At 34.7% G+C, this 25,782-nt stretch overlaps 1 protein-coding gene across 1 annotated transcript in view; it reads right to left on the reverse strand.

Moving 5' to 3' along the window:
- TRDN (triadin) overlaps positions 1 to 25,782 on the reverse strand; it is a 419,992-nt gene that overhangs the window by 53,286 nt on the left and 340,924 nt on the right. Inside the window, exons 25-31 of the mRNA XM_011992160.1 lie at positions 11,198 to 11,224; positions 10,449 to 10,478; positions 6,759 to 6,788; positions 5,458 to 5,484; positions 5,082 to 5,129; positions 3,240 to 3,287; positions 1,961 to 1,978 (exon numbers count right to left, since the gene is read on the reverse strand). Of these exons, the coding sequence (XP_011847550.1) occupies positions 1,961 to 1,978; positions 3,240 to 3,287; positions 5,082 to 5,129; positions 5,458 to 5,484; positions 6,759 to 6,788; positions 10,449 to 10,478; positions 11,198 to 11,224 (228 nt within the window). The remainder of the gene's footprint in view (positions 1 to 1,960; positions 1,979 to 3,239; positions 3,288 to 5,081; positions 5,130 to 5,457; positions 5,485 to 6,758; positions 6,789 to 10,448; positions 10,479 to 11,197; positions 11,225 to 25,782) is intronic.

The raw sequence follows: 25,782 nt of genomic DNA on the forward strand, positions 1-25,782 counted from the left end.
AGGCATGCCCCAAAGTCGTTTTCATGTAATTTGAAACAAAGAAAGCATATTGCCATAAAAACACATTATAAACAGGGTGAGGTTAGGTTCATTCTCTGGACACCCAGGAAAAGACATTTTTCTACACCTGGCTGAAAGACAGTACTAGGGTTTTATCTCTTTGGGGGCTGTGTTGTATAAGAGGATAGAATATGGCAAAGAGGAGAATAAGAATACTGTTTCATTTGCTGAAAGCTGAGTCATTCTTTGGGGACATTTTTAGTGGATGGTATTTGTCTTTGGCATTTTACCAATTCCTCTTTTTTCCTCTCTGAATCCTAGCTACCTTCTTGCCAGTAAGAAGCAATGCACTGCTGAACAGTAGTTTCTTATTGAAAATTTAAACTATATCCGTTGCATTCCAGAGAGTAACACATTTTGTATTTTTATTGACCTGTACCACCCTCCCTTTCCAGGTTTTCTTAAAACTCTCATAGTTGAATCTCAACTATTCTAGGATATGACAAAAAGAAATAAAAACGTATGAATAATCGACATCCCTCTTAGTTCTCTGAAAAATATTTGAATTGAAAATTTTAAAGAGATCATTCTCTTTCATCAAAAGTAGAATTTAAAGTCAACCATATAGGTGGAATATCTTGAATGCGATTGAGAATATCTGTCAGTTGAGTAGGACTCCGGAACAGACCAAGTATTACCTCTAATGACCTCTAGGATCAGTTTTTCTGAGCTCTTCTTGATATTTACTTGTCCTTTCTTTCCCTCACTCCTGAATTTGGAGTTTCTCTAAAATTACTATTTTTCCCCCAAATCATGCACCAATAGTGAAGTAGGTGGGAAGATGTGGGACCCCAGGTGTCATCAGACTCAACAGATATTTGTAAATTAGGAACTGATACCATTCAAGAATAAACTTCCATGAACTGAATTTGCATAAATGTTATAGTAAATAAGCATTCAAAATAAAAGAAAATGAAGAAGCCAAAATTCAAGGTATTAAACTGTTATAACAACATTAAAAATAAATCAAGGGAACAATAATAATATGAAATATATATTCAAAATACAATTCACAGGTTCTAGGATGTGAATATGTTCTGATTAGAGCCATGCATTTGTGCTATATATCCTAAACCATGTATATGTATTCCTAAACTGTGTCACACATTCACCTTTGGGCCTTGTGAAGCTATTTTGCATGCAAGAGCCAGAATATATTTGATCAAAAGCCATTCATGCATTTGTCTAAGCTTGTGTTCCACAAATGTACACCATTCAATGATCAACATCACAATTTTGACACAATATTGAATATATTTACTACCACAGTGGGTAAATATTTACGTCTTTCTGAGTCCAAAAGTCATCTTTAAACTCTCCATCACTATACTCTCTGTGTCACACCTGTACAGTGAAATGAAGGATCTTCAAAGTCCACATGTCCATAATTATAATGGACAAATGGCAAAATGTTTATAAATTAAATGGATTTCTAAATGCCAAAGTTTACCTACAGTTTAATTAATGTAGCTTAAAGCAAACAAATTAAAAACAGTATATAGTTCACAACACTGACAACTGTATAACATTTCATTTTCTTTTGTTATTCATTAACGTGTGATTAAAAGATTTCCCATCTACCTTAACTTACTGTGAGTGGTATTTCATAGCCCATATGGATTCCCTCTTTTAATAAACAATAGTGACACACTTTTTCTTTTGTATAGTTATAGTCATTAATTAGTAGTGAAACACAAGAAAGTTAAATCAATGCCATAGCAATAACATTAATTCATCATGAATAACAATTACATAGCAATCACATTAATTTATCATTAACAGTTATTTAGCCACAGGCAACACTGAAAATAACATTTTTCTTTAAAAAAAAACTAAGCAAATTGCTAAAGCTGAAATGGTCAAGCAATATTTCTCAGGTGTTATTCTATTCATCTCTTACTTGCTGGCTTGGGCTTGGCTGTGGAGAATGGAGGGAAGCACATTGCATATTGATGAGTACAAACCATGGATAAACTAACTGTTCAGTATTTGTATTTACTTATTCTTAGCTTTAGGTCCCCTTCTTAGCTTAAGCTTAACCCGTTTTCTTTGACCACTAATATTTTACTGTCAGCAAATACATTAATTCAACTGCAAAAAACTAGTAAGACACATGGTATACACATACAATTTAAAACAATCTATATATTTGAGTCACAAATACATTGAGCTAACTTCTTCATAATTCCCAAACATCCATACAATTGAATAAGATACTCAGGTGGTCATATTAATACCTCAGGGTACAAATTAAGGGAACATTTACTAAAATTATAAACTTAGGCAGTGGTTGGAATAAAGTACAATGGTCATATAAAGTAATGTGAAAATGGCCTCATGAGATTTCTTTCTTTCTGCTGATAAACTAGTCTATAATTTCTATAAATAATTAGATCTATCCTGAATTCTATTATATTTTTTTTTCCTCCAAGAAACTATTTAAATCCTTATTATCTGATTATCTCAGGAGAAAAAAAATGTTTCACAGCGTTTTTCTTTTGGAATGATTATTAGTAAGAGATGAGGGTCTCTTCATGGCTGAGGTGGGTAGGATTTCTGTCTTGGAATCAAATAGAGGAAGTTTAGTCACTCAAATGTGAATTGATTTCAAGACTCATAAGTTTTCTTTTTCCTTACAGGAAAAACTTCTGAAATGCAAGAGTATGTGTCTTTTCTTTTTCGTACGAACTAATGAGACACGGAGTGTTTTCAGTTTAACATTTTATGTTCTGTTGATCATTCTTTAAGGCAGACTTTAAAGTTATATGACCATATCCCTCTCTATGGAGCTTTCATGAAAGTAAATTATTCCAGCTAATTTATAAATAGCAGAAAGTTCCAGACTTCTGTTAAGATTTGAGGAAATGTGGTTTAAAAATAAGATTAAACATCTAAGTATACATGATAATCAATGCATTATATAGATTTTCCCATGAATTACACATAAGCTTAGGTCAATCACACTTAAAGTTTGCTACTCTAGTTATTATTTTTTAATAAAAATTACATCGAACACATTTTTAGTCATTCACAAGAATTCAGAATGTTAGAAATTATGGTACTAAAAGCCTGCACACTTCATTGAAGGGGTGTGTGTGTGTGTGTCTGCATGCACACATATGCGTGCACCACATAGCATATAATAAGACGTAAAAAAAGATATAAAATACCTTATTTACCTGTTTTTTCTATTGTGACAGCTTTTACCTGCTTGAGAAGTTTTTCTTCTGTGACAGGAAAAAACATTAACACAAGTAGGGAATTTGAATACAACAGTGACATATTTCAACCATGATTTTTGTACTCTTTTTGAAATAGTACCAATGCCGAGGAAAACTTGCTGCCTCAATAAAACAAGCAAATAATATCTTCTATTCAAATTGGATGAAAGCACAAAGAAAATCTGTCCAACTGAAATGTCCATTGCAGCTATCTTGCTATAGAAGTTTTCCTAACTTAAATTGTTCCCTAACGTGCCAATATGAACCCTATTTTTCGCCTTCACTGTATTTCAGTGTGTTTATCTGCCCATAGGTACTGCTTTATAAAATACATGTTCCCTTTCTATTATTAAATTAGAATAGGAAGAAGCAATTTTTGATCTTCTTGTGCCTATACTTCCCTGGGAACCCAGGAATAGGTGGAGAACCCAAATTTCTTACAGTGTGAAGCTGAAGAAGAACAAAGCTGATACATTTGCTGGATGTCCTCTGTTCTCAGTGATTTTTCATAGTCAAAGATGTTTGCGTCAAAGTAAAGAAATTATTGCCCTGATACTACATGAAATTAAACTTCTCAAGCATTTCGCACTGGGTATGAATTGACTGATCAAATATCCTAAGAAGAAATTTTCACTGGATAACAGAATTTAAAGACCATGATGGTGTAACTGAAGTAAAAGAGTCGTTCTTACAAGACAATGCGTTTGATGTATGCTCAGAGACTAAAGTCTGTCACTTCTCTTTATTTCACCTCAAACTGACTGATATTTGGGACATAAGAAAATAACAGTGTTTCATTTAATGATGAGCTTCTAAAAGTTGTTTCTAACGTTCTGCTTTTGTCAATACAGACAGCTCTTCTCACCTCTCCACACTCCAGCCCTGCTTTCCTTATTCCTATATATTCTGTCGTTGATGTCTAATAGTTTTTTTTATAGCATATGGAAAACAAATCAAACAGACTAAAACCCATTGTGTACAGATTTTTTAAAGTACAATTTATAAAAGTAAGCAAAGGATTTCCTAAGATTTGCTTAGAGAAAGTATGTTTTTTCACTTTTCAAAGATTCTGGCCTAACTATATTCAAAACATTGGGTACATAATTCAGCCTGGAATGAAAAATAATATTCTACAGAATAATTGGGGCTTGGGTGGCCTCAAAATTAAATTCATATTTAATTAGCTGAAATAAAAACTTGTTTCTATTCTTAAATAAAAATTAATCCATAACCTTGTTTCGATAAATTATGTATCTTTTTTTTTTACAAGCAGAACAAATTAGCTTACTTCTACTTTCTACAAAATGCAAGACCAGGAATAAAAAGAAAAGAAGAAAGGGAAGGAAGGGTGAAGAAAAGAAAGAGTCAGGAGAAGAAGCAGGGAGAAATGTTGATTTCTTCAGCATTTTTGGGACTCGGAGAGTCTAAAATGATCGTATTTGAATAAGCCAATCTGAATTACAAGTTTGGTCAGAATGCTGTGCCCAAATCAGAATAAAACAGCAAGTATAGAGCCCATTCATCTTAGTGCTGGGTGACTATGGTTTTTTGTGCAAAACTAACTCTCTGATGGGAAGGGAAGAGTAGTTGCCCAGTTACATCTCACTGGTTAAGTTCTTCGTACCAAAAAAAAAAAAAAAAAAATTCTGAAGATGACTAAAATTGAAGATGGTCTAGAAGCTGATGACTTAAGACATGAATTGTCCCAAATAACTTTAGACTTGCCTCTAAACTCTTACTTCTGCTAAAATTAAACCATTGAGAGATAATTTGAGACTACAAATACCACCTGCAAAATACCTGGTTTACCATGAGAAACAGTCTTTTCTGGTTTCACTATGTCTTGTTCTGAAAATAATAAAAAGAAAATCTTTTTAGGTATTTGGAAGCTGGGAAAATAACTAGCAGATGTTAGCAAATGTGCCCACAGAGAAAAATATTCTGAAACCTTCATATCATCCTTGTTTCTATGTAAAACTTGAAGGTTTTAGTTCATGAAAACAATATGCCAAGAATTCTTATTTACAAAATTTTTGAAACTATAGTTTTCAAGGCCTAGGCTGTAATAAAGCACGAATATAAAAGTACAGATTGAAAATACATGATTTTGAAAACATTTCAAAATTTTTTGTAAAAAACTCTATATAAGCATAAAAGATAAAATTAATATACATACTGTGTATTTGAACTTTTTCAGATACAGCTAAAAAGAATAAATAAATAACATATTAGATTAAATTACCTGCAAAATGGAGTATTTAACAACAACAAATATAATTGGTTATTGTAAATAGAACTAGGCATAACTAGTTTTAAATAGCATTGGGTTTCTGGTTAAAGTAAAACTGGCAAACATACAAAATGCTTTTATCTGGTAAAACATACCCACCTACAGCAAATAAATATAATCAGGAAAATAATAAAATAATAATAAATCATAATAATATTTGTAATGTAACAAGGCTGCTATAAGCCTTGATATATTATAAATATATCACAAGAGCAACTATATCCAAGCTTATAATCAGCTGCCAGGTAAGTTCTGGTGAGAATTCAGGGGCTGAGGTACTATTGAATATATATCTAGATTTTGATTCTTGATTTGTTGATACTGAAGAATCTTGCTAAGTAACCTTTTATAATGAAGAAATAGCTACCATAGAGCCTGAGGGTTTTTTTGAACTTGCCTCAGGTCAATAGCTAGTTGGTACCAGAGGTACGACTTAAACGCTAAATAACAATACAGACTTGGAAAGGTCACCCTTTTTTTCAGATCAACCTTCTAATAAAATGATAACATTTTAGGGACAATCTCTTAATGGGAGCACCCAGGGTTTGGTGCAAATCAGACGTGGGGCAGACCCCTAGCTTCAAAATTGATTAACTTGAAAGTCCTGGAATAATAACTTATTTTCTGAACTTGATCTATTGAACTGCTTCTTCAGATATTGAGTATAGATAATAATTGCCATGCTGTCTGTTTCTCATAATGAAAGTAAAAATGATGAAAGTAAAAATCCTATGCTAGTCCTTAGCTCACAATAGATGCTTAATAAATTCTTGCTCTCTTTCCCTTCAAACCACAATAGTCTATAACTTTGTGATTTTATGATTCTGGTATATTACTGGAAATAATTCAGAATTATCAAAACAAAGCCACCAGAATTATGGAAATAAAGCCATAACTTAAACATGATTATTATTAATTTCATAAAAACCTTAGAAATGTCTAAAGAAACCTGGAGTCTCGGTTGAGATTTATTTAAGGCCATTTTCTAGATGCTTTTGTCTAGGGAATATTTCCATTCTCACCTAATCCAGTGCTATAAAATCATGTTGAGCAATGGAGTGGACAAAATAATGAGGAACTTGGAGACTCTGTGCATGTCTCCCTAGTGAGATGTAAGCCTCTTTTAGTACTTACTAAAATAAAGGTAATGTCAACTCTGAATCTACATAAAATAAAGCTCATGTTACCTGGTTTTGCTTCTTTTTTAATTTGGGGCTCTGAGGGAGAGAAAAGGCAGAAAATTTAAAACCTGAAAACATAAACTAGAATACAAATTAATTTTTAGAAATAACTTTTTTGGTTATCATAATTGGGAGGCTGAGGCAAGAGAATTGCTTGAACCCAGGAGGCAGAGGTTTAAGTGAGCTGAGATCATGCCCCTGCACTCCAGCTTAGGTGACAGAGCGAGACTCCGTCTCCGTCTCTTAGTATATATATATATACTAAAATTTATTCCAGTTTTACACTGGTTTGCCAATGATGGACTATTAAACACAAAAGAGAAACATGCTTTGCACTTGTCTGTCAAGTTGTTGGTATAGCTAATTCTTTTAAATCTAAATTTTCTACTTTTTTCTAAGATGATTGTTGCAGGAAATGGTTCCAAAGTCAACATAAGACAAATTATTTTAACAACAAGAGTTGGAAGAGACTCTTTGAAATAGCTCTAATTGGGTACTTAGGTGATTTAGCAATTTAGACATATAGTATTATGGCTCAAATGTGTTCTCCCAAACAATCTGTTGAGTCCTGACTCCCAGTACCTCAGCATGTAACCTTATTTGGATAGAGTTGCTACCTACGTAATTAGTTAAGATAAGATGAGATCATGCTAGAGAAGGGTAGGTTCTTAATCCAATATGACTATTGTCCTTATAAGAAGAGGAGAAGAGACACAAAGAGAGAGACACAAAGAGAGAAGATGACCATGTGATTATAGAGGCAGAAATTGAAGTCATATATCTTCACACCAAGAAATACCGAGGATTGCTAGAAAACACCAGAAGCTAGGAGAAGCAAAGAAATATTCTCCTCTATGGTTTAAAAGGAAGTGTTGCTTTGTCAACACCTTGATTTTGAGTTCTAACCTCCAAAATTGTAAAAGAGAAAAATTTCTATAGTTTTAAGCAACACGATTTGTGATATTTTATTGTAGCCATCTGAGGAAACTAGTCAATTTTGGCTTAGGAACATAGGTGCTGCTGAAACAAATACCTATACATGTAAAAGTGGTTTTGAAATTGGGTAATGGGTAGAGGCTCGAAGAATTTTGAGACACTTAATATAGAAAGCCCAGGTTGTTTTTAAGAGACTATTGGCAGAAATATTTACATTAAAGGTTATTCTGATGAGGGCTCAGAAAGAATTCAAGAGAGCTGTAGAAAAAGCTCTTGTTATTTTAAATGATGCATTTCTGACTTGGTCCATTTTGTGCTGCTATAATAGAATATCACAGACTGGGTAATTTACATGGAACAGAAATATATTTCTTATACTTCTAGAGACTGTGAAGTTTGGGATTAAGGTATTAGCAGGTTTGGTCTCTGGTTCGAAGATGGTGCCTTGCTACTGTGTCCTCCAGAGAGAAGGAATGCTGTATCCTTACGGGGCAAAGGCAAAAGGGGAAGACAGCAGGCTAGTTGAACACCGCATGAAACCTCTTTTACAGGGGCCTTGTTCCCATTCACAAAGGAGGACCTCTCATGGCCTAATCACCTCTTCAAGGCTCCAGCTCTCAATACTGTTTATTCTATTTATTACACAGATAACACTTAAATTTTGAGAAAACACATTCAAATCATATAGATGTATATTATTATAAGTAGAAGTAGAATGTCGCTAGATAAATGAATTTTAAAGATGAGGTCTCAAGCAAATGAGGAATATATTATTGGCCACTGAAGGAAAGGTAATATTTGTTATAAAGTAGCAGAAAACTTGGATAAATCGTGTTCTTCTGTTAGGTGGAAGGTGGAGATCGTAAGTGAATACTTAAAAATTTAGCTAAGAACATTTTCAAGCAAAGTATGGAAGGTGCAGACTGATTTCTCCTTGTTGTTTATAATAAAATGTGAAAAGAAAGATACACATAGTTTGAAGAAGAAAGTGTTAAGTAAGAACTGGCACTTACTGATTTGAAAAATTCTCAGCCTATCTAGACAGTGTGCCATGGAGATAGGGCCAAAGATGGCTGGACAAACTTTTGCTAAAGAGATTAGATGTATGACTCATGGAGCCACTTTGGCAGAAGACAGAAATAGAGATGTGGTTATCCAGGAAAGATCTGTGGAGGACCCTCTTATCTAATAGTTTAGATGCCCCATGAATTAATTGTGATACTAGTCAGGTTTTTGAGAATTTTAAAGAAGCAAAAACAATGCCAGCCTGGACAAAAAGGGAAAGAGGCATGATAAAATGAGGGGATAATGACTCTAAGAGAAGAGCCATGAATTCAAACGCCTGGATTGATGGGACCTCCTGTGGCAGACAAGGCACGGCTCTCGGCTTGCTGAGCTAAGAGGGCAGGGCCACTGTTCCACCAGGCTCAGAGTACAGAGCACTGAGGCAGAAAGAATATTCTCAGGCTTTGAAATATGCTAGGTTTTGGATTTGCTTTAGGACTCAGGACCTCTTTTTATTTTATTGTAATTTCTTCCCTTTAAAATAGGCATGTCCATCCTATACCTGTCTCATCATTTTATTTTGGGAGTAAATCATTTGTTTCATGTTTTCACAGGTTTATAGAGAAGAGGAATTTTGCTGAAAGAAGAATCATACTCCAAGTTTCATATATACTGATTTAGATGCTTTAGATAGTGAGATTTGGAACTATTGATTGATATTTAGAAAAAATTTTGGACTTAGAACCATGCTAGAATGGTTACGACTTTTAGAAATGTTGGGATGGTGTGAACGTATTTTGCACCTGTGGAGGACATAAATTTTGGGCCAGCCAGAGAATGGACTGTTAGGGATTTAATTGTGTCTTTCCAAAAGGTATGCTTACATCCTAACCTCCAGTACCTTAAAATATGACCTCGTTTGTAAATAGGGTTATTGCAGATGTAATTAGTTAAGATGTTGTCATAGGGCAGTAGGGTGGATCCTGAATCCAATATGGCTGGTGTACTTATTAGAGGGGAAGGGTTTGCAGAGATAGAGACACAAAGGGAGAAGGTTTCCAAGTGATGATGGAGGCAGAGATTAAAAGTGATGCTTCTACAAGCCAAGGAACATCAAGCGTTGCTGGAAAACACCAGAAGATGCAAGGAAGAATTCTTCTCTACAGATTTCATGGAAAGCAGGTCCCTTGTGACACCTTTATTTTGGACTGCTACCCTCCAGAACTATGAGAGAATAAATTTCTGTTGTTTTAAGCCACCCAGTTTGTGGAATTTTACTACAGTAGCCCTACAACAATAATACAATTATGAAACATTAAACAAAATTTTAACTGTGTTCAGAGCCAGACAGTTGAGTGTTCTTTTGAAAAAGTTTCTACTGCCTACTGTAGCCTTCAGAAATGTGCATCTGACTGAAAAGCCTCAAAAGAGAGAAGGATGAGAACAGATGTTTTGCTGATTGAATGTCTGTGTCCTACAATAATCAGAGAAAATTTTGGTTTTGTGGGAGTCAATTCAATTAGTCAGTTACTTCTTCTGAACCATGTAAATTTCTCAGAGATTTCACCTACGCAAATAGAGATTTTTCTAGAAGTGGGTAGCATAGAGAAATATATATTTTATTAGTTTTTTTAAGTTGATCAAGGATAAAATTTGATATAATATTTGTGCTAGGACATGACATTTGCAAAGAGATATTGTGCTATTTATTATAAACATAGAAAGCATATATGTCTATAAATAAAATATACATACCTGGCTTCTCTTCTTTTTTTCCTTGTAGTTCTAAAAATATAGATGAACATTAATAAAAATGATTATAGAAAGATATTCATTTCCTGTATTCATGTATATTTATTTTTATATAATTATTTTCTATGTTATTCATTGGTTTCAATCTCATATTAACTTTGAAAAGTTAATGTCATATTAACTGCTTTCTTATGATTGTGGCAAACTAGTACATAACAACAAATTCCTCACTATTGATCCCAATAAGAAAAATTTCGAGGGCCAGGCATGGTGACTCATGCCTATAATCTTAGTACTTTGGGAGGCCAGCCAAGTTTGTTGGTGGGTGCCTGTAATCCCAGCTACTGGGGAGGCTGAGGCACAAGAATTACTTGAGCCTGGGAGGCAGAGGTTGCAGTAAGCGGAGATCGCACCACTGCCCACTGCCTGGGCAACAGAGTGAGAGTCTGTCTCAAAAAAAAAAAAAAAAAAATTTTTTTTGAGAAAATAATGGAAATGTGAGCTGAGATTTTTAAGGACAAGGTGAGGAAAGATACTTCTAGTGAATAAAGGATGAAGGAAAATTTCAGCATAGCATTTTCTCAGAAATACACGGAAGAGAATGAGTACATTGTCTGCACAAAACAAGCCTTTGACTATAAGCAAAATATTCAACATGAAATCAAGATAAATAACAGCATGCATTTAAGATCTGTTTTATGTATGTGTCTACATATGTATGTATTTGTTTTTTGAGCATGCATATAACATACGTGGAGGTTTAGGCTTAACTTCTTTGCCTAGAAAAAAAATTTAAAAATTATTAAAGGCTGAGTCATATGATTCTTATTAAATTGACTTTATTGAATATGATATAATATTATATATTTAAAAATAAAAATCAAACAATATAGACTCCACCTATCTTTTTGTCAAAATTCTATAGAACGTGTAACTTATGGCTAAGTTCTTCAGTGCAAGATTGACAAACTTTTTCTGTAACAGTTAGATAGTATATATTTTCAGGTTTTAGGCCATATGGTCTCTCACAATTCTTTATTTGTGTGGATATAGAAGTAGCTATAGATAATAATGTAAATAAATATGAGTGACTGTGTTCCAATAAAACTTTATAAAAATTAGTGGCCAGTCTGTGGGCCATTTTGTTAGCCTCTGCTCTATTCATAGTCAGTTTTAATTTTCTGTCTTTTTTGCATCAACAAATATTTGAATAGTCAACAATTTTCTCTGATTCTGTTTTCTTGCAAATGCCATCTAGTACCTGTCCATCACTGGTCAACTCAGCTTTTTAAGGAATATCATCTTTACTTGTTTTTTCTACTTCTCACTCCCAATTCATCATTAATTCACTATAATCTAGTTTCTAGCTCCACCATTCTATGTATTAGTCTTTCTGGTCACCAATTTTCTGTTACTTTCCAAGACTAATGAACACATTCGACCATATTGATCACTTCCCCTTTGTTTTTAAATTCTTGTTCACTTGACTTTTGGGAAAGGTAAACATAATATGTATGCTCTACTGTAATGGGATAAATATTAATACTGCCTTCTTTTAATTTCAAACCTATCCTAGTGACTTTTTCTTTTAGCAAAGATAACATAACAGAGGTCTAATTAGTCCTCATACTGGAAACTAAGGAAAACAGACAAAATATATAAAGCAATGATTTTAAAGATATTTAACATCAGACAACAAAGAACAGTGATACTTTAGTGATGGGAAACAAATCAGATGTACCCTGTGCTTGCTTCTGTTTAGTGCTTGGAGAAAGTTACAAGGCCTAAGTGCAGCAATAAGTTGCCTAGCAACTCAGCTTAGGCAAATTGCTGAACTTATAAGATGGAGTTGGGAGTCTGGAAAGGCCAAGACAGTTAGTGATCACAGGTCAGTGTAAGGTAGAGTATTAGAACACAAAATACATGTGACAGTTACTGTATAGTTTCTTTGACTTGGGTTGCAAATTTACCTCTCACCTTTCTGATATTCAGGCGAAAACAAAAAGCACAAATGTTAACAATTTACGATGTTCTTAAGATATAAATACTTACTTTGTTTAAGAGAAGCAGAGTAACCACTGGCAATGATAACTGAGATAAATTTGTTTCCTGGGTTCTCAGAACAAAAGGCTGTATAATGTAAATAGCAGCCTCAGCAATATTTTTACCCTAATATGTAATGGTTTTTATAGAACTCCACCTATTGTTCTCAACATGCACCAGAGATGCTATACAAAACACAGTTCAATAAGAAGAAAGTCACTTTGCGCGAAATAAATGTGATTTAGGGACACAGCTATGTGCTCTGGCTAAATGTAAGGATAAAATCAAGGTTACAGAGATTCTCTCCAGTGGTATTGGAAAGGACAAATAGTCATATTTCTTTCTGAGAATCTAACACATGTATTGACACAAGCCTCTAAGAAACATGAATGGAAACACCAAAAAACTCTAAAACACACTTACAATTGTGTGAAAATATATGTGTTCAGTTGTGCTCTTAAAGCCCAACTAGATTAACATAACGTTGACTTAATAGTTCTGCTATTTATAAAACTAAGTTGTGATAAATACAGGATAACTGCCTATTCCCACAAAGCTGTCTAATTATAAAATTTGGGTTTCAAGTTAGTTGTCCACATGCCATGTCCTATATCAGCCTCATCAGCATTCACATAACATCTTTCTAGTTATTCTGCTTTCTCTTTATACTATCTGTTAGAAGCTGACTTCTGTCTCCCAAAATATATGTGGAAGTCCAGACGTCCAGTACCTCATGAATGCGACCTTGTGTGGAAATAGAGTATTCGTAGTTATAATTAAGCTAAGATGAGATCATTAGGCTGGGCCCTAATCCAATATGACTAGTGTTCTGATCAAAAGAGGAAAAGAGATACAGAGACGGACAAACATAGAGGGAATGTAATATGAAGACACACAGAGAGAACACCGCGTGACAACAGAGGCAGAGACTGGAGCATGGGAGTGATGCATCTACAGGCTCAGTTCCAGAATTTATATATGTATCAATAGTCAGAGGTCTACAATGAACCTAGGTCTATATAGTTTAGCGTGTTAACAATTCTAGCTCTGCAGTCATTATTGAATAATGTCAATAAAGGCTTTTACATAATCTGTTTTATACCAAATTTCTTCCTAAGATGATTGTTTAATAGTGATCAATGGTGAAATAATTTTATAATCTTTCTGATCCACATGTCTGTAAATAGATTTAACATATTTTAACAGATATTTGTCAAATTACTATATTAATTCATTCATAAATTTTCTGTCTTATATTTACATTAAACTTTATAACTACCTCTACAATGTAAGAGAAATATATCAGAAACCAATCAAGAGTGCCCTAAAGCCTACATATTATGTGGTTTAGAATTTTCATTGTAAAAGTAGAAAAAAGTAAACTTTCCAAATACATAATTTGGTTAATTATATCACAGAAACTGCTTTATTATTAGATCAAATGAGGAAATTAGTCCTGTTCCTCAACAGAGATTTATTATATTTTAATTTTGTCAAGACAATGTAGGTCATTATCATAAAATTTGACTATTGTAAAATTTATAAGTGTAATATTATTTGGGGCATATAACACACATACAGCTCTTCACTGGAAAAATTTTTACTTAGATAATCTTATAAAGACTCATTAAATAAGTCCATTAAAGTTTAATACAAGATAATAATTTGATGTAAGAGCAGCAGGACCTTATAAATTTTATAATGCAAAATGAAAGCATTTTAAAACTTAAAAGATCCTAGAAATCATCTGGAATCGCTTTTTTGATAAGCCACAAAACAAGTCTTTAAAAATTTCAGAAAACTGAAATGATAACAAGTACTCTTTCAGACCACAGTGGAATAAAATTGGAATTCATTTCTAAAAGGAACCTTCAAAACCATGAAAATACATGGAAATTAAATAACATGCTTCTGAATGATCATTGGGTCAACAATGAAATCAAGATGGACATTTAAAAATTCTTTGAACTCAATGATAATAGTGAAACCAGCTGTTAAAAACTCTGTGAAACAGCGAAGGCGGTGCTAAGAGGAAAACTCATAGCCTTAAATGCCTACATCAGAAAGTCTGAAAGAGCACAAATAGACAATCTAAGGTCACACTTCAAGGAACTATAGAAACAAGAACAAACCAAACCCAAACCCAAACCCAAACCCAAATCCAGCAGAAGAAAATAAATAACCAACATCAGAACAGAACTAAGCGAAATTGAAACAAACAAAAAACATATAAAAGATAAATGAAACAAAAAGATGGTTCTTTGAAAAGATGAATAAGATTAACCAAGGAAAGAAGAGAGAAGATCCAAATAAGCTCAATTAGATACAAAATGGGAGATATTACAACTGACACCACAAAAATATGAAAGATTATTCAAGACTACTATGAACACCTTTAAACACATAAGCTAGAAAACCTAGATGAGATGAATAAATTCCTGGAAATATGCAACCCTCCTAGCTTAATTCAGGAAGAATTAGAAACCTCCAACAGATCAATAACAAGCAGCAGCGAGACTGAAATGGTAATAAAAAAATTGCCAATGAAAAAAAAATTACAGGACCAGAAAGATTCACAGCAGAATTCTATCAGGCATTTAAAGGAGAATTGGTACTGATTCTGTTGACATAATTCCACAAGATAAAGAGGAAAGCCACCCTAAATCATTGTATGAAGCCGGCATCACCCCAATACAAACAAGAAAGGGACATAACAAAAAAGAATACTACAGATCAATATTCCTGATGAACATAGATGCAAAAAATCCTTACTAAAATGCTAGCTAACCAAATCCAACAGCATAACAAAAAGATAATCCACCATGATCACATGTGTTTCATACTAGGGATGCAGGGATGGTTTAACATATGCAAGTCAATAAATATGATATACCAAATAAACCGAATTAAAAGCAAAAATCACATGATCATCTGAATGGACACAGAAAAAGCATTTGACAAAAAGCAGCATCACTTTCTGATTAAAACCCTCAGCAAAATTGGCATACAATCCTAAATGTAACAAAAGCCATCTACCACAAACCCACAGCCAACGCAACACTGAATGGGAAAATGTTGAAAGCATTCCCTCTGAGAATTGGAATAGGACAAGGATGCCCACTCTTCTTTTCGACATAGTACTGGAAATTCTAGCCAGATCAATCAAACAAGATAAAGAAATAAAGGACATTCAAATTGGTAAAGAGGAAGTCAAACTGTGGCTGTTTGCTGATGATAAAATTGTACACCCAGAAAACCCTAAAGACTTCTCCCAAAAGCCCCTAGAACTGATAAATGAATTCAGCAAAGTTTGAGGAAACAAAATTAATGTACACAAATCAGTAGCTCTGCTGTATACCAACAGTGATCAAGCTGAGAATGAAATCAAGAACTTAACCTCTTTTACAACAGCTGCAAAAAAGTTAATATACTTAGAAATACACCTAACCAAAGAAGTGAAAGACCTCTACAAGGAAAACTACAAAACACTGCTGAAAGCAATCATAGATGACACAAACAAATGGAAACACATGGTCATGGATGGATAGAATGAGTATTGTGAAAATGACCAGGGTCGAATCAACATGTGAAAATGACAACACTGCCAAAAGCAATCCACAAATTCAATTCAATTACCATAAAAATACCATAGTTAGTTTTCACAGAACTAGAAAAAAATCCTAAAATTCATGTGGAACCATAACAGAGCCACATAGCCAAAGCAAGACTAAGCAAAAAAATAAATAAATAAATCTGGAGGCATCACATTACATGATTTCAAGCTATATTATAAGGCCATAGTCACCAAAACAGTGTTGTACTGGTATAAAAATAGGCACAAAGACCAATTGAAAAGAACAGAGAACCCCAAACTAAAGCCATATACTTACAGTTTTGCTTTTGACAAAGCAAAGAAAAACATAAAGTGGGGAAAGGACACCCTATTCAACAAATGGTGCTGGGATAATTGGCAAGCCACATGTAGGAGAATGAAACTGGATCCTCATTTCTTACCTTCTACAGAAATCAACTCAAGATGCATCAATGACTTAAATCTAAGACCTGAAACTAGAAGATAATATTAGAAAAACTCTTCTAGACATTGGTTTAGGAAAATAACTCATGACCAAGAATCCAAAAGCAAATGCAACAAAAACTAAGATAAATTGATGGGACTTAATTAAACCGAAGAAATTCTGCAGAGCAAAAGGAACAATCAGCAGAGTAAGCAGACAACCTACAGAGTGGGAGAAAATCTTCACAATCTGTACATCTGACAAAGAAATAACATCCAGAATCTACGACGAACTCAAACAAATTAGCAAGAAAAATAAATCCCATCAAAAAGTGGGTTAAGGACATGAACAAATAACTCTCAAAAGAAGATATATAAACGGCCAGCGAAAATGTGAAAACATGCTCAACATCACTAATGATCAGGAAAATGCAAATGAAAATCACAATGTGATACCCCCTTACTCCTGCAAGAATGGCCATAATCAAAAAATTAAAAAATAATAGATGTTGTCATGGCTGCAGTGAAAAGGGAACACTTCTACACTGCTGGTGGGAATGTAAGCTTTATAACCACTTTGGAAAACAGTGTGGAGATTTTTTAAAGAACTAAAAGTAGGACTACCATTTGATCCTTTAATTGCACCACTGGGTGTCTGTCCAGAGGAAAAGAAATCATTATACTTAAAGGATAATTCCACAGAAATGTTTATAGCAGTGCAATTCACAATTGCAAAAACATGGAATCACCCCAAATGCCCATCAGTCAATGAGTTGATGAAGAAATTGTGGTATAGGCTGGGCATAGTGGAATACTACTCAGACATAAAAAGGAACAAATTAATGACATTCTTGGCAACCTGGATGGAACTGGAGACTATTATTCTAAATGAAGTAACTCAGGATTGGAAAGCCAAACATTGTATGTTCTCACTCATAAGTGAGAGCTAAGCCATGAGGATGCAATGGCATAAGAATGATACAATGCATTTTGGGGACCCAGTTGAAAAGGTGGGAGTGGGGTGAGGAATAAAAGACTACAAACTGGATTCAATGTATACTGCTCAGGTGATAAGTGCGCCCAAATCTCACAAATCACAACTGAAGAACTTATTCATGTAACCAAATACCACCTGTTCCCCAAAAACCTATGAAAAAGTAAAATAAAATACGTAGGAATTAAAAAAAAAAAACCCACAAACATCAGGTTTCACAAACTCTTCAGCATGTGAGGCAGCGTTGTGTGTCTGTGTTTTCTCACTAAGAAGTCCTTGTCAGTCTAAGTTCTAGTGCAATGGTCCTCAAAGTGTACTTTCCAGAGCAGCAGCAGCAGCAGCACCTGGAGAGTTGATAGAAATGTAGCTCCTAAGACTCCATTCCAGACCTACCAAATCAGAAACTCTGGGGGTGGGGCCCAGCAATTTGTCATTTAATATCCTCAAAGGATTCTGATGACCACTTAGATGTACAAATTATTCCCCTGAAGGGATAAAATCAGCATTCACCCCATATAGTGCATACAAGGATAATTTATTAGGATTTGTTAATCAACGGATAAGAAGCACAGAAAGAAGAGTGCAAAGAGGTCCTAATAATGAAATCTCACCATTAAAATATAAACATCTTTTAATTGTTTTACATGTTCAGTTTCATGAATTTATATATTCAGTTAAGAAGATACTGGACCCATTTCAAATCTGAAGACATTCTACAGTTAAGCACATATCATATTAATGAATACAGTGTTTGTATGTGTCTGTCTGCCCATGGTCTAAGTCTATGTCCTCCCTAAGATCTGTATTTAGGTGGCAACAGTAAGCCCAAAAGTAGATTACTGGGGGAGAATTCTGTAAGGCAGTGATTCTTAAACAACAATATCACCTAAGAACTTATTAGAAATGTAAATTTAATCTTCCAGGTGTGATGCATGTTGAAGTTTGAGAACCACTATTTGATAACCGTAGTTGCTTTTTTTTTTTAAACAGCATTCATGTCACATAAAGGTATGGCTGTTTGTCACAATTCTGAGTCCCATCTAATTGTATATATTATGTTTCAGCAAATAAGGCTTAATTAGAGTCAAAGAGAAAGCTTTCAGTCTACTGAGACATCAGTAGATAAACCTAAAAGCAGAGCATGTTTGTGTTGATCATGGTGTGTCAACTTTTCAATCTCAATGACAGTAATATTCAAATTAGACATTTGTGATTGAGGTCTATAAAAGATATGGTATGAAATCAAATTTATGTAAGAAAAAATATTTTAACAAATAAAATCAAATAGTAGCCTTGATGTTCTCATGGAGGTAGTAATGGGCTGTATATGATAGAATATGTTTCAAATAGTAAGTAGCAGTATAAAAGTATACACATACACCCATATATGTTTATTGTAATGATTGGGATTTTAGCCTTTTTTATTATAGTTATTATATTTTCTGTATTTTCCAAATTTCTTTAATTGTATTAAAAGCAAATAAAATGTCAATGGCGTGTTTCCCATTTTTATCCTTATTATGCATAGATTAATTTTAAAAATAAAAATATAAAGGCCATATTCAATGAATTAGCAAAGAATTAAAAGGGAAAAATCAAGAGTCAAAACTATCCTAAAATATCATACACATGAATAATAATAGTCATAGCAGTTTAAAATTATGGCTATAAAAATAGCTTATCTGCACTGTATTAAATAAATTTTGAAAGTAACATTTATTCAAAGTAATAAAATTTTGAACCATTACAATCAGAAGTTACTTATTGTGTAGTACACTGGGACAAGGAAGAGATAAGAGTTCTTAAGTCTTGGATTCTGGTTCTCACTTGGACACTCATTTGCTATGAAACCTTGTCATGGCCATTTAACCTGCTTGGTTCTTCTATTTCCAAAAAAAGAAAAAGAAATGAAGAAAGTTGAATTAGATACCAAAATCTCATCTAGATCTAAACTGATATATTTATGTTAAATTTTAATTTAAATATTCAATGCAATTTCTATCAAAGTTTCAAGTAATTTTCTACAAAATAGAAAAAAGAATCCTAAAATTTGTATAGAACCAGAAAAGTTTCCAAATAGCCAAAGCAATCTTGAGATAAAAGAACAAAGCTAGAGACATTACTCTCCCTGCTTTCAAAATATACTGTTAAGCTATTGTAATTAATACAGCATGGTACTGGCATAAACCAGATACATCAAGAAATGAAACAAGATAGAAAGACCAAAAATAAGCCCATGTATTTAGTTAATTGATTTTTGACAAAGGTTCCAAAAACACACAATAGGAAAAGAACTATCTCTTTAATAAGTGGTGTCAGGAAAACTGTATATTCACATGCAGACAATGAAACTGGGCTCTTATTTCACAGTGTATACATAAAATCAACTCAAAATTATAGAAGACTTAAGATAAGACCTGAAATTGCAAAGCTACTGAAATAAAACACAGAGGAAGAACTCCACTGGTCAAAGGAGTTATTTCTCGGATAGGACTCCAAAAGTACAGGGAACAAAATAAAAAATAGACTAATGGGATTGCATGAAACTAAAAAGCTTCTGCACAGCAAATGGAACAATAAAAATGAAGAGACAACCTATGGAATGGTAGGTAACATTGCCAAATCATACTTGTGATAAAGGACTAAAAGCAAAGAGATTTGAGGAACTCAAACATCTCAATAACAGAAAACAACCTTATTTTAAAATGGGCAAAGCATGTGAACAGACATTTCTCAAAAGCAACTATACGAATGGCCAACAGATATGTGAAAAGATGCTTGACATTTCTAATCATGTAGAAAATGTAAATTAAACTACAATAAGATAACTCCTCACACCTGTTTGAATGAGTATTATCAAAAAGATGAATGATAAGTGTTGATGAGAATGAGGAGAAAAGGAATCTTGTACACTGTTGGTGAAAACATAAATTAGTACAGGCACTTTGGAAAACAGCATGAAGGCTCCTGAAAAAACTAGAATTACCATATTCAGCAATTTTCAGCTAGTTTTCAGCAATTTCACTTCTGTTATATCCAAAGGAATTGAAATCAGGATGTTGGAGAGATATTTGAACTCCCATGTTCATTTCAGCATTATTCACAGTAGGCAAGATACTAAGTGTCCATCAACAAATATATGTATTTAAAAATGTGGTGTGTGCGTGTGTGTGTGTGTGTGTGTATATATATAGTGTGTATATATAAACTATATGTTATATATTATATAATATATATACACAGACATACACAAAATAGGATACTACACAGCCTTAAAAAAAAACAAGAAAATTCTGTCATTTGCAACATCAGTGGAAATGAAGAATATTCTGTTAAGTGAAATAAGCCAGGCACAGAAAGACAAATACTGCATGATTATATGTGGAATCTAAATAAGTCAATCTCATAGAAACAGAGAATATGAAGGTGGTTATCAGAGGGTAGAGACGAGAGGGAGAGATGGGAAAAGAGGTGATGTTGATAGAAGGGTACAAAGTTTCAGTTAAACTGGAGGAATAACTTTTAGTAATCTATTGCACTCATGGTGATCACAGTCAATAACAATGAGGTGGGAGGCAGAACTCAACTCTGGAGGTGGCGCTCAGATTGAGGCCTAGCTAAAACAGGCCCTCAGTGAGAGCAACGTTCAATCAGATACTTCCACTAGCAGACCATGTCAATTTACCATTGCCACGACAACACTCAGAAGTTACTGTCCCTTACCATGATAATGTTCCAGTGATTACTACTCCTTTCATAGAAATGTCTGCATAATCTGCCCCTTAATCTTTATGCAATTGAAAGTGGGTATAAATATGACTGCAAAACTGCCCTGAGCTGATACTCTCTGCCTATGGGGTAGCCCCTTTTCCCTCAGAGTTATCCATCTTGAGTAAAGGTAGTGAAGTCAGTGTCTACAATGCCCAGACAAGAGCTATCAACTTGGGGGCCCCAGAGCCAGAATCAATGTGCCTGCTACGAGCAAGGGATCCATTGACAATAAGAATATTTTTACTATCCCTGGTGAGAGAAAAAAAGAAAAAAAGTTCCCCATCAACTCTAGAGCAAACTCTCTCACTGTCCCCAGTAAGCTGCAAGCTGTCTTGTTCAGGTAAGTTTACTGGGAGTCTTGAACCCTAGGCCCAGTGGAGAGTTTCCCACAGTGGCAGATAAACAGTTGCCTGAACATTTTTCTTTAGTGTCTCCACTACTGGGTGAGCTCTCTGGTGGCTTAGGGACTCCAGGATATTCCCTTGAGTAATGCAGTTCACTCCTTCCCTTCTTTATTTGATTATTTGATGCTATGGAATCCCCTTCCCTGTTTCTTTCTGTTTTCCACACCTATTGAGGCAAACAAAATTTAGTCAGGCAGATGGGTCCCAATTTTGTAAATAATTTGAATCCAGTTGTCTTGTATAGGTCATTTTATCTAGTGTGCTTCTTTAACTCTGTCTACAGGCACTGTGATATTTGTTGTGTCTAGCACGCTTTGAAATTGGCTTATAAATAAAAGAGCACTCATAAATTAAATAAGACTAGTCAAAGCTAATTAGTTTGAAGAGAATATTATGCCTTCTAAAATTTAACATTAGAATTTTTATCTAAGTAAATCTCTGATGTTCATAGGCTTTAAAATGGTTAAAATGGCTTTAAATGGTCATGAGTTTTGCATGGTATCTTGTTTCTTAGAAGTGGTCTAGATAAAATTGTTAAAAGTGGAAGAATGGAATCGATGTTTAAATAATGAGCTTATTGTGTGGTTTAAAGTCTTAAAATGATAGAATAATCCTCATCTATAGGATGTCAATGTCTGCTTGGCAGTTCAGGATTTCTTCCTGTCTAGGTTTATATAAAATGTGCCAAAGAAATATATCCTTTATTTGGAAAAAAAAATTTTTTGTCTAATTTGGAAGTTATTAAAAGGGAGGTTCAAAATATGAGGGAACCAGTGAGTAAAAAAGAGAGATGTAAAGAATGTTATGGATAGAAAATGTACTTTCTGGTTTGATGCAGTGGATCACAACTACAATCTCAGCACTTTGTTAGGCTGAGGTAGGCAGATCACTTAAGGTCAGGAGTTGGAGACCAGCCTGGCCAACATGGTGAAACTCTGTTTCTACTAAAAGTACAAAAATTAGCCAGACATGGTGGCACACATCTGTAATTCCAGCTACTTGGGGGGCTGAGGCAGGATAATCATTTGAACCCAAGAGGCAGAGGTTTCACTGAGCCAAGATTGCACAATTGCACTCCTGTCTGGGTGGTGCAGTGAGACTCTATAAAAAAAAATGTATTTTCTTTTGCAAGAAAGTATATAATAAAAGAGTAATTTTATATGAAGAAGGATCTTGTATAGTCAATTTTTATCCTAGTGCAAAATGACTGGCTATTTAAGATAGAGGTAATATAGGACAAGTCAGAAAGTTCAAGCATGTTGTAGATAGTCTGTGTAATTTTTGGTAAGATTCATAAAGGGGAATTTATAAAGGGAACTTTGTGTATAATTAAAAACTTGCTACGATTAAAGAAAATTATTTGTAAAAATCTTTCCAAAAATGGCCTATATATTAAAACCAAATTTTCTAAAGGTATTAATTTGCTAAATTACTAGACATTTTTATTTTCGATTCTGCAATGTATTTCTTTTGAAAGCTATGCAGATTCATGTAACTCTCTCCTTCAGCTTTTTTGTGAGCTCCTCTTAATTTTTCTCCTCTGTTTATGACTGCTGTTGTGGTCTGATGGTAAAGTGTTTTGTCCTAGATATCTGTGGGAGGAGTGTTTTCTCCAAATATAGCTAATTCTATGCTGTTGGTTTTCCTCAATGTATAATCTCATTTTGGCTTTTGGTTTTTAACTCTTAAGTTGCTTAGAAAGGTTTTAGGGCTAGTAGGTACCTGCTCAATTCCATTCCCTTTGGCCCATGGATCTTGATTTTTGTTTTGTATTATCCCTTTTTGTCATGGTCCGCTAGAGGCAGCATCAATGGTCAAATTTCATTTTGTCCTTTGCTGATGACAAAGTCATGTGCTGCCTGCCCTGGGTCCATCATGTCCCTCAGTGGGACCCCCGTGACTGAGGCATTTGGAGTCAGGGGACTTGTAGCCAGTTGGATGTTCTGGCCTGGATCAGAGTGAAAGTGGGTGGGCACTTATTGGCCCTTGAACCCCTTTTAAGCAGTGTGGGAGCCAGAGACTAGGAGCCAGGAAATGAGTTTATAAAAATGACTTGTCTATGGACAAGTTTAACTGCTGTGGTCTTAGCTTATAGTAATTAGCTACACAAACTTCCATTCTTCCTTCTGGAATTTAGGTCAGGTTCAAAAGGCTCTCCACTATAAAAATAAAATATTACCCTTCTTCAGAAAGGAAAAATAGCTCCCCTATTTAACCAGGAGACTTACTTTTGCTAAAGCTTAGAAAGAAGAATCCCCTGAAGATCAACTACAACCAAAATGGAAGGGCCCTTATCAGGTGTCACTGAGTACCCTCACTGCTGTTAAGCTTCAGGGAATACCTAGCTGAGTACATCTGTCCAGGATTAACCTATGTCTTATGAGTCACAGGTATAAAATGGGGACACCAACACCTATATCTGTGAACTTTTGGGGGACCTCTGCTATTTGAAGAATCAACATCTCAGCCAGAAGTGGTAACATGATGCTGTGGGTGAGAATGAGAGCTTTAATTTTTCTCTTATTCCTGATTCGAATACTTCTTTTGTATCACTCTAACCAATCTCTTGGGAAACATCTCTTTTGTCTTTGTTGGGTATAGAGGCCATGTTAAGGCTCAGCTGAATCATGGTGTCACTGTTTATCTTGTTTGCTCTTCTAGTTACTATGATCCAGTATGTGTGGGAACATAACTCTATAGTAAATATTTCAACAATTATTGCATCAGGAAATCATCTTCACAGTTGCTCGATTTGTCATCAACATTCCCAGGATAGAGAGGTCTATCTTATGGCTTATCTGGAAAATCACTCACTACAAGTCTCACTTTCACGTCTCACCTGGTTTTTACCTCAGACCTAACTAACCACAGTGATGCTGAAATATTTAAATCCCTACTTGGTAAATAGAACTCTCCTCAATTCATGGATTGTACTGGAATCCTCCTGCCACCATTACTTGGACCGAAAAATTGTGTATCTATATCTCCAGTGCACAAATGAGTCTATCATTTGCACCCACTGTTGTGTTAATGATGCAACAGCAGAAGCTTCCTTGTGATTCTTTGATTCAACTACAGTTGGCAAGTTCCCAAGGCTGCAGTAAGGTAAATGGTATTCCACTTCTAAGTTAGGAGACCATATATGGGGCATTCTTCCAGATCACGACATACAAGGGAAAAATCACTGCCTAGTCTGGAAAGGTAGGAGTATCCCCCTTCTGAAAAATAAAGATTGTCCTGCTGCCCCCATTGGAACATGGAAAAAATATCTCTATAGACCCAACTTGGAAGCAAAGGATAAACATCACACCCTGTAGGGCTTCAGTTTGTGACCCCTGCGGGCTCATTTTTGTTTCAGGTCATGAATGGGAAGAAGTAAAACACTGTCACCTTTAGGAACTCCCTAGAGAGTCACCTGTTGTCTTAGGAGTAGCTTTCCCTTGTACATCAAAAACTTGGAACAGAGGTGAATGTACATTGGCCAGTGTTTTTCCCCCAGCAGTCACTATGTATTATTTCATAAGACCCAAGAATACCAGAAGCCAGCCAGCAATAGGGTTGATTCTGGCAGGAATCAAGGCAGTGATAGGACTAGCAGCACCCTGGGGAGGCTTTGTCTACCATAAGTCGATCCTAAGGAGCTTGACTCAAACCCTGGAAACCTTAGCCACCAACACAGGTCAGGCATTAAAGGGAATTCAAGTGTCCTTAGACCCTTTGGCAAATGTAGTTTTTGATAATAGACTAGTGTTGGATTATTTACCAGCTGAACACAGTGGATTCTGCACAGTTAATAATAAAACCTGCTGCACATATGTTAACAACTGTGGACAAGTTGAGATTAACATTCAAAAGGTCTATGAGAAAGCTACCTGGTTACACAGATATGACCAGGACACTGACCCCAGCTATATCTGGCCAACTATGAAAAGTGCTTTCCCAAGTCTTACCTGGTTTTTACCTCTCCTAGGAACTTGGTTGCTATCTTGTTACTAATTTTGGCCCTTGCTTATTTAATTTCCTAGTAAAGTTTGTGTCTTCAACATCAGTGGGCCCCAACCTTTTTGACACCAGGGACTAGTTTCATGGAAGACAATTTTTCCGCAGCCT

Source organism: Mandrillus leucophaeus, unplaced genomic scaffold, assembly GCF_000951045.1.
Source record: "Mandrillus leucophaeus isolate KB7577 unplaced genomic scaffold, Mleu.le_1.0 Scaffold405, whole genome shotgun sequence".
NCBI classification, from domain to species: Eukaryota; Metazoa; Chordata; class Mammalia; order Primates; family Cercopithecidae; genus Mandrillus; species Mandrillus leucophaeus.